Genomic DNA, 14,918 nt, shown 5'->3' with positions numbered 1-14,918 from the left:
AGTGCAATTTTCTTTTTCATAGTTTTCACTCTTGCACTTGAATATGCATTCTACAATTATAAAGATGAAATTTATCCATTCCAATGACTTATTCTCATGCGGCATAGTATGGGACCTAATGTATCTCATGTGGGAATCAAAGCAAGCATCTAACAATTTGGAAATGTATTACTTATATCCGGTACCATAGTTGTATTAACAGTGATACCCTCGCCCAAAGCTTCATTGTTGGTTGTGGGATTGCCACCCGCACGTGATATTCTTCTCTTGGAGGCCATTCTCGATCTTCTTCTCGTTTAGGTGCAACCCTCACTGGAACTTCAGCAGCCTTTTGCTCAAATAGAGGGGCAAATGGGGGCAAATAAGCTCGTGGGGTAGAAGCAAATGAAAGGTGTGTGTGGTCTCCCTCTAAGGAGGGGGAAAAAAGGAAACCTTCTAGAACCCTCTCTCTCTCTCTCTCTCTCTCTCTCTCTCTCTCTCTCTCTCTCTCTCTCTCTCTCTCTCTCTTTGTGCAGTGTGTCGAGGCATCCTCCTCCCTTGCGATGGGGGGAGGGAGGAGGTTTTATAATGGGGGGAGGTGGTATGGGGTGGTGGAGGTCATGTCTCACCCCGCCCACCACCCATCAACGTGTGCATGGCGGCGGGGGAGTCCTTAGTCCCCCCAAGTGGCCCACAGATTGCACGAGATGGCCAGTGGGGTGGTAGGTCATGTGGCCTCCCCCCCTCATCATGATCATCTTGATTATCTTCTCTTCCCCCCCCCCCCGGCACCTATTTGACATCAACAAGGGAAGGAGTTTTTTTTTTTCCTTCTTTAAAATTGAACTTATTAACATTAAAAAATTTATCCCCACCTTAACATAAAATGTTAAATGGCCTATAGAGTGGGTTCATGCGTATGAAGAGAAAAGAGTACTTTCCTCTTGATTTTGGGGTGCGTACACGGGGAAGATGAAGACACAATTGATCATAAGTGCAGAGATATACCTTCATGTTTGTTTGAGTCCAATTGCAAACTAGTAAAGACGTGTGGAACCGTAGCAAGGTGACAATTAATGTTTAATATCAGAGACATTACACATTCCTCTTGAGCCCTAACTACTATGATCAATGTATGGCTCCTCTTATATGATGTCTCCCATCTGTAGCTTGCTACTCGTAGGTGTAATGTGTGACCCTTGGTATGTCTATGAGTAAAAGATTATATGATCACAGCTCCCCCACCTCTATAGAAGGCCATCTTTTCTTTCTCTATGGATCTCTTAATCCTAGGCATACATTCTTGCATGTGGGCTAGCTAAGTGGATGCAAGAACATCTCCCAAAAATATACATTGTGCCTTTAAATATTCAATGTTGGGTTAGGAATTCTTTCTTAGTCTCCATGGTGGGAAAGTGGAGTATGAGAGCATACTCTTGTGAGCTTTCACCTTTATTGTCATGGATAATCTTTTTACCTACCCTGTATGATGTTGTATGCATGGTGCCCTTGATGCTCATCATGGTATAAAGCTTCTTAATACCTTCTTCCATGCTCTCATATATTTTCAGCTTGGTTAACCGAACATGAACTACTCTCACTTTCCTTTTTGTTCTTCTTCCATAGTATCATTAATGATAGTTGTGGTATATATATGCGAAAGTTGCTTCCCTTTCTTAACCATTTCAATCCATTGTTTCATGTCTTCAACTTGCTTTTGAGTTTTCTTGAGTATGGCAACCCAATAAGTGGTTTCCCTTGTCATCTCTCTCTCTTTCTTTTGGAGCTATTGGACCCCTTCCTTGATATGAAAAACTTCCTCTGCTACATCAGTTTGGATTTCTCCCCCTCTTAACCTTGAGTTGAACTACATATCCTCCAACTCTTAAGGGATGCAATTTCCTCATTTTGGGCATTGGTTCTTTGTTCAAGTTTCTTGATTCTATCATTTAGCTACCTATTAATTGTATATAGCGCATTGTCTAATTCCTTATTGGCTTTATTTATTGCAACCAACAATGACTAGCTCTTCAATTTCAACCCATCCATTTGTGGTAGAAATAATGCTGATGGAGCTTATTTGAGGATATAGTTTAGCAAAAAAAAGGCAAGGTGTTGAAGGATCAAACATGTTGATGGCAATGACAGTCGTGGAGGGAGATAAAGCAATGGTGAGAGACTATAGTAATGGCAAGCAAAAGGGATTGACGAGAGAGACAAAGAAAGAAAGAAAGAAGAAAGAACGTGATATTAACGTCCTCTAAGATGCCTCAAAGTTGCATAGGACAAAACCACAAACTCAAGATCCATATACAATCCACTTTAGGATTGCCAATAGCACGAAAAAACATGAGCTACTAAGGCTACAAGAGTTACTATATAAGGTAATGACCTCTTAAAGTAGCCTAACGCTTAGGCTTTTTAAACTCTTCTATGATGGCTGTACCACCTCAATAAATTGCTCATTTTCCCTCTTTTCTAGCTACTTTCGTCTTAGAAATCTCACCTTGTCGTGCTTTGAGTTGATTGATTGAGAGAGAGAGAGAGAGAGAGAGAGAAAGAGAGAAGATACACTTGGATGCAACCTAAAATTGACCCAAACTTAACATTTGGAAAATTTCCATATTCACTAAGGTCTCCATATATGGACTTTGAGTTGCATAGCTATCTAGCTTACCCTAATTAATGTAACATCAAGTGTTGTTGAACCTCAAATTTTAAATCCCTAACCCCTATGAACATGAAAGTATTGAAACTTTTCATAAACCTTAGTTTAAGGCATCAAATTATTTAGATCTCTAACCCTTATGACAATCCAAGGGAAAATTTAATGCCCCTAACCAAGATCTAACATTAGGCATCAATTAGCGCTTATCCACAATAACATTTGCCAATGTCCCCCATCGGCAAAGCTAGGATTATTTGTCATTGCGACGTATATTCAACTTAATCTCACGTGTGCACCTCTCACACGTGTACAACTTGAGTATCCAAAGTGCATTAAGTTAAAAAATTCACATCCTCAAGGGATTGGGTTTTGGAAAATCTAGCGGCACAAAGACCAAGAGTCAACCAAGACCTAGCAAATCATAAGGCTTGTCAAAAATTGGCACATATGGTAATCTATAGAAATGCCAAGCTCTTTAAAAAAACCCCTAGGTCTAGTACTCTCAATGACTCCTTTGAGACCTATATGGCAGCTATGATCTATGCCTTTAAAGGTCCCACGAGCGAGGCACAAGTCCAAAAAGTTTTTGGCAAGGCTGGAATTTAGAAGTGCAGGCTGATGTAAATACAAGAAGTCTTGTAAATCTTGGAAAACGAATTCAGATTATCTGTGCCTTTCAAGGTGCCTGAGGCCGCTAGCCAAGGCACCAGTCCAAAAAGGTTCTGGCAAGAACTGCAGAAGGAATTCAGGAGAAGGAATCCTGGAGAAGGAATTCAGGTCCATTGACGGCTTATATAAGGACCTAGTTATATTAACATAAAACCAATCTTTGGCATCATTATTTTGAATTATTTCTGCTGTCCACTACAAGATTTGGCTTTCTGCTCTCTTGCCTCTTGTCAGACAGACCAGAAAGCAGTCGCATATTCACTCATTCACTTGATTAGAGCATACAGAACATATTCTCTGTTAACCCACATTTCACCGGACGCACCATCTGATTCAGAAGGTACATGCATGAATGGAGGTACTTGCAGCATCGACTGTTGTTATTTGATTGCAGTGCAGCTCATTCTGAAACACTTTCCGGCATGAAAATTTTACGCTTCCAACTGGTCCAACTTGCTTCAGGCTTGAAATGGACAAAACGTAACCATTGCCCATTTCATCATGCTTCGACAATATAACCCAAAGAGATGAACTAGCCTCAGTAAAGCAATTTCCTTCCCCTAAGGATACTGGATGTACTCTGCAAAAAAACCACAAAAGCAAGAAGCTTCCTGTGATATCTGGATTAGACAAGGGCCTCCACGTCTTTTGTGAGCTTTCGTCGTGAGTGCAGATCCAAAATTAACCCAAAGAGATGAACTAGCTTCAATAAAGCAATTTCCTTCCCATAAAGATACAGAATATACTCTACAAATCACAAAAGCAAGAAGCTTCCTGTGATATCTGGACTAGACAAGGACCTCAACGACTTTTATGAGCTTTCATCTTGAATGCAGAAGATAGCACCCCAAGATAACATTGGGGACTCCTATATTACAAATTACATCGTGTGGGACTGAACAAAGAGGTAAATACAGAGATCTTTCTGCTTTCTCGATTAACAGGCATGGATCCACATGGACTCTGCTTTGGCAACAAGATCAAAGCTCTCAAATCCCACTTATTTTGAAATCTTGTGGTCAAACTGCATGACATCCTTGCTCACGATGTAACTTGTACCTTTTTCATTGGAGCTGAGGTTCTGCTAATCAAGTTGAATGGATAGAAATGTGCAAGATCCAAGAGTAGAACTTCACAATGCACGGTTCTGTCATCAGGATGAGGTCTAACTCTTGGTTTCTGCACAAGCTCTCTCTCTACCTGCCACACTCAAACTTTTAGATAGGAGATGAGTGCCGTTACAAGTACTAGTTAAACATAGTGTCCTTTACAATAAGTAGTGTAGGCACACCATCAAGTTGTGCATAGGGTGTGTTTCAAGAAAGGCACACACCCTCACCAACTCTTTGTTTCGGTCATTGGGTCATAATCGTAAGCTTCTCCAGCCTTGACAAATCGACCCTTGACACGCTTCCTTGTATCTGCACGAGCTTTCCGAGATTCATAGCGGATTTTCTTTTCATATCTGTCAAATCAATCATTGATCATGTAAATTCAAACCAGTGACTTGCTAAGATCATCCGCTCAATATTTACATGCCCATAATATTTAAGAAACTCATATAACTGAGCATTAATGTATATTCAAACCACAATACAGTGAATACTTACTTCCGATTCTTTTTCTTCTCCTTGTACCTAAGCATAGCATGATCCCGCGCTTGAACAAAGCCCGCACTAGTAGGACTTGTCGGCAACCATGGGGGATCCCCTTTAAAAACCATAGATGATGCCCCACAGTCATGATACTCAGCACCACTGCTGTCTCCACTCAATCCTGACAAGGATAGAGAAACGCATGGTCTAGGCAGTAGCACAGTCATGGATTGCGTAAGACTCTGAGCAGTCTTGGAACCAGCTTCTTTTTGGTGGCCAGTTCCAGCATTGGTATTTTCTTCGAGTTGAGATTGGCGACTATTTGTACAAAAAGGGTTTTGAGCTTTTGATGATATAGATCCCATATCTCCTGCCATATAAACCTGCACAGCTATCCTCAGTCTAGTAAGTTTTCACCACCCCTATTCCCCATTCTTTATGAGATGAAAGCTTCTTATATGTAAGCTTTCCTGAATCAGATTCGTTGCACTGAAATCCCAATGCTGATGCAACATTTGAACAAATAATTGAACACTCTTAACAGTTCATGACAATCTAATACCGACTGCCACACTTGAAATAACCATCACCATGATGTTCTAATATAGGAAACTACATGGCTGTAGTGTTGTAGTGGTCTATTTAGCCTGAAGAAAATAGTAAAAATTGCATATTTATAGAACATGTTACTAAAAAAGAGGAATATGATGACGCACATTTTCAGAAACCAGTGGTTCACTCTCAGGAATGCTCTGCATGTGGGACGTGCACTCCACATAAGGCCCATTCTTTTCCATTGATGAACATGCTGAAACCATGTCTTCAAACGTTGATTGGTGCATATTAGGACCTGAAAATATGTCTTCATAGTTGTCAAACGCAAGATCAACATCAGACATATTGAAGGCACCACCACCTACACCATCTTCACAAGTCCCCAATTCTTCGATTTGAGATCCCCATAGCTGTTCAAAAGAATGAAGAGAATGTAAGTATAAATATTTCAAATACGATCTGAAATGTACAAAATGTAGCCTGCATTACAAGCATTTAAACATTTTTCAACAAGAAGCAGCTACAAACTTTTTGAAGCTGCTTCAACCTTTTAAGACGGTGACGAATCACTGAGGACGGTCAGAGATGCAAACAAATACATCAAAATTGTCACGGCCACGTGTGCAAACACCAGCGGCTCCTCTTGAAGATCGAGCAATCCCACATGCAAAATGGAAAAGCGAGAAGAGAAATAGTAAAGGCTACCAGCTGCTTCTCTTGATGCTCAAGCAAGCACACATGGAAAATGGAAAAGAGGAGAAATAGTAAAGGCTGGCAAATCTAGGGTCCCAATTCCAAGTGACATTTTCTGCAGTCGGAACTCAACTAAGAAACTGAAAGGTGGCTGATCATTTATAAGCACAAAAATGCCAAAAATGTCCTAATGCTGTCGACCTTGAATGATGGCCAATTAATTACGATTAATGTCTAAGCTGGCTGACTTCGAGCCCTAGAATGATTGGAACTAGGGAAAATGACCCTACGCTGCTATTCCATTGAAACTCAAATCTGTATATGAAGACTGTTACTGCTTGGAATTGGAATCCATCTTCTGAGACTGACACTAGATGTAGTATTGGTACTTGAATCTTCCAGCGGATATGTAATGGCCATAGGCACCACCCATATCAAAGTATGGATGACCAATGATGTGGCATGTGGAACAGCCAGTGTTGCACTGGAGTGCTGACCAGAATGCGAGCTTGGAATGAGCAGAGATAGAGCTGAGAGCTGAGAGAATCGAGTAAGAGTGTACCAATGTGTTGCACGGTACACAAAGAATAAAAATGTATTTATATGTTAGGGTACAAGTAAAGGGTGTGTTCACACCCGTAAGTTTATACACACGGGATAAATGGCAGTTTACACCCAAAGGGGCTTTACACCCAACAGCCAGGAGGCACCAGCAGCTAACTGCCATGTTGTAGCAAATGATCCCAGCCAGATCAATTGAACCATTTGGACTGGTCCACAGGAGTGATCACACTGTTCCAGGCATCTTTTAAGGCAACCTTTTCTCGGCTTTAGGGAGCATCGGCCCTCATCAACTCCTAAGGCAAATGTTCACACCCACTAGAGCCAAATGGTGTAACCATGAAACATGTTTTACCAGGCATGCGGCAAGAAATGTGAAAAACGTTTCACTAATGAAATGTTTCAGTATGCAATATTTCGCCCACCCATTTCACTCCAAGGGGAAAAAGAAATTTCTATTAAAATGACTGGTATGTTGCAAATGATACCAGCTAGACCAATTGAACCACGTGGACTGGTTGGCAAGAGTAATCATACTGTTCTGGGCATCTTTTAAGGCAGCCTTTTCTTGGCTTTAGGGAGCATCAGCCCTCATCAACTCCTTAGGTGGATGTTCACACCCACTAGTGCCAAATGGTGAAACACATTTCACTAATGAAACATTTCAGTATGCAACATTTCACCTACCCATTTAACTCCAAGGGGAAAAAGCAATTTCTGTGAAAAATCTGCTGAATATCTGTATTGAAGATGTTTTATTTTGCTGTTTCATGTGGCATTTCACTTGGGACCTACCCAAGGCTTAACATTTCATACTAAATTGCAATGTTTCACAAGTGAAACATTTGAGGGGTGAAACGTTTCACACTTACCTTTTCGTGGATTGTGACTAGAGGCTTCACAAGTTTGTCAAAACTGCTGGAGGTTGATGGTGATCTGTCCGGGACTAGACAGCAACATATTGGCAGTCATGTATCATGTACAATCATCTCCTGCCTGTGAGCTGATGAGGACTTCTGGAGCTCTGACATTGTGATTGTCTGTCAGTTTATGTGTCTTAGACATTTCTGGTGGAGATGGCACCAGCGCAATTCTATTTTGGAACAGTGGCCACATCAGCTTTACGGCACTCAGATCAAGTTGGGCATATTTTGGGCCTTTAGAGAAGGTCAGCTAGTTTTTGGTGTTTTGTCTATAAATAGCTGGCCCGCACTCCACTGTCATTCATTCCATCTGATCATCTTCTCAGCCAGCCACTGTCATCATCTTTACCTCCTGCCTTTATCTGGCCCCCACACTGATGCCTAGAGCTGCATGTTGGGGCTGACAGAGATCAGCCATTGTATCATTCAGTTTTAGTCAGATTGTTCCTTCACTCTCTGCTTTACTTCTCTCTCTCTCTCTCTCTCTCTCTCTCTCTCTCTCTCTCTCTCTCTCTCTCTCTCTCTCTCTCTCTCTCTCTCTCTCCGTGTTTACTTTCCTTTCTGCTATGCACTCTCACATGGTATCATTCACCTTGGTGGGAGCCAAAGTCTACAAGAGGAGCAGCTGTCCACCTTTCTACCAACTGAGCATTATCAACCAGTTTTGCAACCCTTGTGTTTTCAGAAAATCTGAGCAGGGCATCCTATTTTCTCCCCTTCAATTCCACTAGTAAGTAACTTCTCATTGAGTTTCTACTCATTTCATTGATTTTACCTTCTAAAAGAGTTTTACTCCCCCAACAGATCCTGTACCCAAAAGCGATGGCTGGCTGCATTTGCTGTGGGACAGACAACTACCTGCTGTGTTTCTGATCAGGTGGCCATCTCCTCTGCTGAGCGACACTATCTTGGTACTGATGTCACCTCCTCCACTGCCGGCACACTGCATTTTAGGCAAGGCAGCATTCTTCCAGATTGTGTGCACAGTTTTCAGCCCGCCTAAGGCTGCATTTTCTGTCCACAACCATGTACACCCTGCATTTTCAGTCCAGTCCCCCGTTTTGGCAATCTTACCTTGGATACTCTCCGATCTTCACAGTTGACATCAACTCTGTTGTACAGCAGACAGACGGACCCCGAACAAGCTGAAGACATCATTTTTCAGGTCACACCAGTTCTTGTGTTTCCTTGCAAGTTTTGTGAAGGACATCTATGGCAAACCATGATGATAGGTGGGATTTTTTGGATTGGGACTGTCAAAGTGATGACCAAGACTGTGAAGAGTAGCAGTCACAAAGCCAAGATCCTGAGGATTGTTGTTCCAACCATTGAGATCGACTTAGTGATTGTGATGCAGATTATAGGACCAGATTCCTTCTCAACCTCCATCATATCTCTCTCTCCCTTCTCAATATTCCAAGGCTACCAATCCTCAATTGGCTATCATGGCACCCCTGTGCAGGCCTGTCCTACCCTCTCTTCTGCATCAAAAAAGCTAGAGATGAGATGAACTATGCTCTATGGTCATGCAAAGTCGAGTGCATCCTCAACACTTTTGACCTTTGGGTTTTTATGGCAATCCCTGTCGCATGACCTATCAAGGATCCCTATGATGGAGCCACCTCGGACTCCGCAACTTTATGGAATTGGCTCAACCCCATAACTCGCTCTTTTCTTTAAAAAGGTGTGCAGATTCTGTACTCGTGTATGTTGAGATGCATCCGTGCCATTGCAAAAGTCTAGAAGAGATTAGCATCTCTTTACCGCGTACAAACATTCAAGCATTACACAACCCCCACGTTGAAGCTATTGACAACTGTCCATCACACATTCCCCTACAATGAAGAATCACATCAACCAGATAGAGGAGATCCGAGATGAGCTTGCACCCCTTGGTACGATCATAACTTCAAAGGTCCTTGTTATGACACTTCTCTCACATCTCCTATCACCGAAGCATGATGTCTTTTACACCAATCTTCTTACCTCTCATACGAGGGATACTATCACTTGGGAGGAGCTAGTCCCAATGGTGCTTCAGCAAGATGTGCATCCTAGTTGTGCCTTTGTGGCACCATCTTCAAGTAAAGGACAAGCCAAGCAAAAGAAATGGAAAAAGAAGTCCAAGAAATCAAAGTCCTCCTCCAACTCTGATATAGATTCGAAGAGGAACTGCAAAGGATATCCCAAGTGCTTATACCGTAAGTAGAAGTGTTGGACCCTCCTTGTTGAGCTCAGAAATGCATTCTATGCTGATTAGCCACTTAAACAGCCCCAAAACAAGCTTAATTTAATGAAAACCCTAAAATGATTCGAGAGAGTCTAATGAAACCCTAATTTGGGACGGTCCATCCTCATCTATAAATAGACAGGCAGTCCCCCAATTCAATCTTTATCTCTTCTATGAAAGTTCCTCACCCTAGAGTGCAGATTTCAGCCCCATCAATCCACACATACATGGTTGTCTAGCCCCAGCGACTGCTGCCACACCTTTCTCTGCATCTAGCGCTCCTCCATCAACATCGGCAACAGTTTTCTGACCCTCCTGTGCTTGCGTTTGGAGCTGCCACAGCTTGGCAACAGCATACACTATGTGCGTCAACCCTCTTCAGCTCGCGTTTGGTGTCCTCCACATCACGCGACAGTTCCTACATCAAGAGACAACTTCCTACATTAGGCGACAGCCTCCTCCACAAAAGGCGACAGCTGCTGCCAATCCTCTTCCACACCTGTCATGCTTGCGTTTAGTGCTCTAGGCTCTCCTGACACTTGCGTTTGCTGCATCCTCTTCATCCGACACTCCGACTTGTGGTCACAAACTTGGGATCTATCTCCAGTGGACATCACTCTCTAGCACATTGCTCTACCCTTGGGCACACCTCTTACATTCATTTACAGCATTCATTCACTTTAGAGTTGTGTTCTTTCTATCCCTTCTTCTATTTGTGTTGGAGTTTTGAGTTTTGTGTTTAGGGCTTGAGTTTTGCTTTGTGTATCTGTGTTTGTCTCGTTGTGCTTCTGTCATGCTCGTACACTTGGTGTGTTTCCTCAGTGCAACAGTTTTCTTAACATGGTATCAGAGCTGATGCTCTTATAAAGAGTATCTTGCGGATGCCTTGTGTCAAGTTCATACAACCCTTTCAAGTTGTTCAAATCAAAACCCTCTCTTGTTTTTCCTTTTGGTGTGCAAGATCTGGATGGTCAAATGTATGTAAATCTAAATAGAGGGAGCTCAAGAAGTAGACATTCATCATCCGGTATACCTACATCTTCTGTTTCATTTGAGCAAGTCAATTACTCTTCTTCTCTCCTTCCCATCCCACCCTCTTCTCATGAAGCCATACCACATTCATTTTAAAACCTCGGCTTATATTCCACATCCACCTCTACCAAACTGGGAGTTGAACCTTCTGTCTCCGCTCTTGGCACATTCTCATTCTCTATTCCATATTCCCACTTCCCATCACAGTGCCTCATTAGGGGGCATTCCACCTCTTAACACTATCACCTACCCTTTCCCACCCACCACTCTGCACTATGGGGCTTCATTATAGGCAATGCCACCCTCTAACACAGTTCCCTCTACCTTTCCTCATGTAGGCACTTCTTTTTTTTTACTGGGACGGCTGTGATGGGCATCCCACTCACTACCCCCAGTTATACACACACCATGACCTCTCAGATGCAAGGATTTCCATCCTATGCTTATGGTGTGTCGTCAAACTTTCCATGGATCACTCCTACGTAGGGGTTTCCATCTTCTACTCCACATGTCTCTATCCCTCCACCATGGGGTCCTCATGCGGCGACAATGCCCATACCTAGTCATCCCATGCACACATTTGGATCCACCATGCACACTTCTTGTTTTGGGATTCATTCCCAGGTACACTCCTTTCCTCCCCACTGCCCACCTTATCCACCTTATCGAAGCACTATTACTCATGTTGTCTCAACCAAGAATACCTTCATAGACAAGACTCATTTCAACAGATCGAATTTCATTACTTGGTCGAACTATATGCAGCAAGTACTAGAGTCTCACGGTCTTTGGGACCTTGTTGTTGGTCTTGAGTCTATGCGTGACACCCACCCTGATTACATCCGTCAATGGTGCACTAGCAACGCCACAGCCAATGTTGAGCTGATGCAAGGTTTGCTTCCTGAGTTTCACTCTAAGTTATAGCACTTCCCTCTTACATCGGGACATTGGAGTCATCTCATTAACCACTATGCAACCAAAGATCGTACTTGGTGTATAAACATTGACTTTGAGCTCCAGGAGTTTTCCATTAAGGAAAATGATGATTTGAAAGTCAAGTTGGTCGAATATCGGCGGTTACTAGTCAAGTTTTCCAATACTGACTCTATGAAGTCAAACAACAATCAAATCACATTCTTTTTGAAGAAGTTGACCAAGAAATACTTCCATTTTATCCACCACATTATCTCATACCTAGATTGCTAACCTTCTATGAGTTTGAGTGTCAGTTCTTGCGTTATGCAAGGCTGCATGATCAAGTCCACAAGAAGTCCTCCACTGACATCTATTTAGAGGGGTGAGGGTTGGTTGCCTCTTCTTCAGGAGTGGAGTAAAAACCACCAGTGGCAAAAACTCGCAAGATGCCAAGGCAAGCCAAGCTAAGGGTGACATCACTTCCTCCGACAGAACCAAAGAAACACGACCCCTTTTGCAGCAAATTCCTAAGAAAAATAGGTTTCGCACACACTGCTAGAGGTTGGGCCATATGAACAAGAAGTGTCGTACCAAGGCCTAAGGTTTTCCTCCTAGAAAACCACACCAGACTATTATGACTACACTGTCTAGTGGGGCTACACCTCCCACTACTAACCCATCTGCTCCTTCAAAACCCCCAGCTACTAGACATGTGGCATACAGACATCCTCAACGACTATCCTTCTCTACTCCTAAGGGGTTGACTGATTGGTCTACTAGCACCAATCTCATTGCACTTTATGCATCCACATCACATTGCCTTCTTCTAGGACTACCTCACCACCTCGTCAAGCGTTTCATTGCCAAGGCATTGTTGCAACCTTGGTGGTTCAAGCTCGTGAGTGGCAATTATTTTGCATCTCCAAGTAAAGTAGGCAATTCCAAAGGGCAGCCAGGCTATGATGTTGTATGTACAAGAGCTTGAAAACGAGTCTTCTTCACACCAAGGATATGTCAATAAGACAAGCTTGCCATTGTTGCCGGATTTTGATTCTCTTTTCTTGGATTCGTTACCTCGAGCCATCTAGACCAAAGGATTTTAGGATTGAGAAAGTTCTAAGAGCAGAACCTCCCTTGAAGGCACTCTATTGAATGAGCAAGAAGAAGCTCTAGGAGCTTTGAGCACAAATCAAGGACGCTTTGGAGTGGGGACTGATTCTAGTCAGCTCTAGCATGTTCGGTGCTTTGGTCTTGTTGGTCGTTCTTTCTTGTGCCTATGCATGGATTACTGGGGGATGTTAGGTTAGGGTTTAGTAGCACACACGCACACACACATACACATACTCATAGTGAAGAAGTGAACAGCAAGAGGAGAGTGTTAGAATGTTACATCCACTATGTGAGAATGATATGAAAGTACAATCCTTAAGGTACTAAGTACCACACCCACTAACGGGTATTCACACAGGAAAAAAACCCTTCTCCAACTAGAAGGTAAAAAGTGCTTGTGGATAAGGGAGCATTCACACCAAAACTTAGAAGAAACACGATAAGTGTAACAAAACCCCCTCGAGTGAATGATGTGAGCGTATACAAGGAATGAGCAAATCAATCCCTAAATGGTATCAAGCCAAGAGCCTTGCGAAAGGCTTCAAACTTCTCTCTAAAGAGAGCTTTTGTAAACATATCTGCCAAGTTGTCCTATGTAAGACATAAACCAAGTCAATCTCCCCTACATGGAGTCTCTCTCTAACATAATGATAATGCACCTCAACATGCTTAGTGTGAGCATGAGAAACTGGATTCCTCGCAACTACCACGGCACTCTAATTGTCAATATAGATGGGAGTAGGTGACTGCTGTCCCACACTAAAGATCGACCCAAAGGCGTTTAAACCATACACGTTCCAATGTAGCTATAAATGCTACTCCCTATATTCAGTTCACAGCTAGATGTGGCCACTATAGACTACTTGTTTAACCAAGAGATACATGAATCACCAAGCACGAAACAATTACCACTAGTGGATACCCTTGTGTCAAAAAACAACCAACCCAATCATTGTCCATGAATGCATGCAAGCAAAGAGAAGTGCCTTTAGGATAAAAAGGCCCAATGTCTTAATGCCTTTGAGATAACAAAATAAATGTTTAACTACTTGCCAATGTGTAGTACTAAGGCTATGCATAAGGTGTGCCAACTGAGAGACCCCAAACTAAATATCCGGCTGTGTATTACACAAATATTAAAAAAAACCAACCACCTACTAATAAAGAGGAGCATCAAATGGATCTCCTGCATCCTCAAGTGTAAAATTGTGGCCTATCTCAAGTGGAGTAAAAATAGGCTTGCAGCCTTGCATCTGAAAACACTCAAGAGGCTGCCCAATGTACTTAGACTTGTGTGAAATAGTCCCCCCCTCAACTACAGTAAACTATTTGCCAAGATAGTAGTACAAGTGGCCAAGGTCTATCACATCAAAAGTATGCTGCAATTCAGCTTTTTTTTAAGGCTGAAATTTGTGTCTCATGATGTCCAATCAACAACATGTCATTCACATAAAGAATGAGAATCAAAGGTTATCCCCATCTCTGCAAACATAAAGTGTGCTTTCAGTATGTGAATTACTAAAGCCAAGAGCAATCAAGTATGCATGTATCTTTTCATACCATGCCCTAGGTGCTTGCTTTGAACTATAGAGAGCCTTATGCAACTGGCACACTTTGTTTTCTTAGCCTACAGCTGATCAGTATCTTAAAACAACCCCAAAACACGCTTAATTAATGAAAAATGCAAAACTAGGGCATGCTTCGAGAGAGTTTTAGTGGTCCCCCAAAACCCTTTTTTTTTTTTTTTGCACCATTCAACATCTATAAATAGACAGGCTGCCCACCGTTTAGCCTCATCCTTTTTGTGCAAATCTCAACCACCCATCAGCCTTCACCCACGTGGTGATCTACCTTCGCAATTGCTGCCACTCCTTCCACAGCTTCTCTACTGACTAGCGTCTTCATCCATTGCTACCGCCCACTGTCTGGTGCCCCACGCTTGGCTGCATTTAGCATCCCCGTCATCCCTAGCCACTCCTAATACTTTG

General features: G+C 42.5%; 1 protein-coding gene across 7 annotated transcripts in view; it reads right to left on the bottom strand.

Annotated features, from left to right (window-relative positions):
• Positions 1-3,096: 3,096 nt before the first annotated feature.
• The window catches only part of LOC148019453 (zinc finger protein CONSTANS-LIKE 9-like), a 29,231-nt gene continuing 17,409 nt past the window's right edge, over positions 3,097-14,918 (bottom strand). For 2 of the 7 annotated variants that reach the window (XM_087661088.1, XM_087661089.1), the window contains 3 exons: positions 5,628-5,876; positions 4,927-5,294; positions 4,023-4,781 (listed from right to left, as the gene is read on the bottom strand). In XM_087661088.1, coding sequence (XP_087517214.1) covers positions 4,652-4,781; positions 4,927-5,294; positions 5,628-5,876 — 747 coding nt within the window. In that variant the 3' untranslated portion in view covers positions 4,023-4,651. Of the gene's footprint in view, positions 3,897-4,022; positions 4,782-4,926; positions 5,295-5,627; positions 5,877-14,918 lie in introns of those variants that run through there. The other 5 variants (XR_015687597.1, XM_087661093.1, XM_087661092.1 and 2 more) reach the window with 5 other exon arrangements.

The sequence above is a fragment of the Lygodium microphyllum genome, chromosome 20, assembly GCF_053477565.2.
Source record: "Lygodium microphyllum isolate KBCC chromosome 20, Lygodium_microphyllum_v1.1.10, whole genome shotgun sequence".
Classification (NCBI taxonomy): domain Eukaryota; kingdom Viridiplantae; phylum Streptophyta; class Polypodiopsida; order Schizaeales; family Lygodiaceae; genus Lygodium; species Lygodium microphyllum.
The sequence above is the reverse complement of the archived record's forward strand: the minus strand, read 5'-3'. Positions and strand labels throughout refer to the sequence as shown.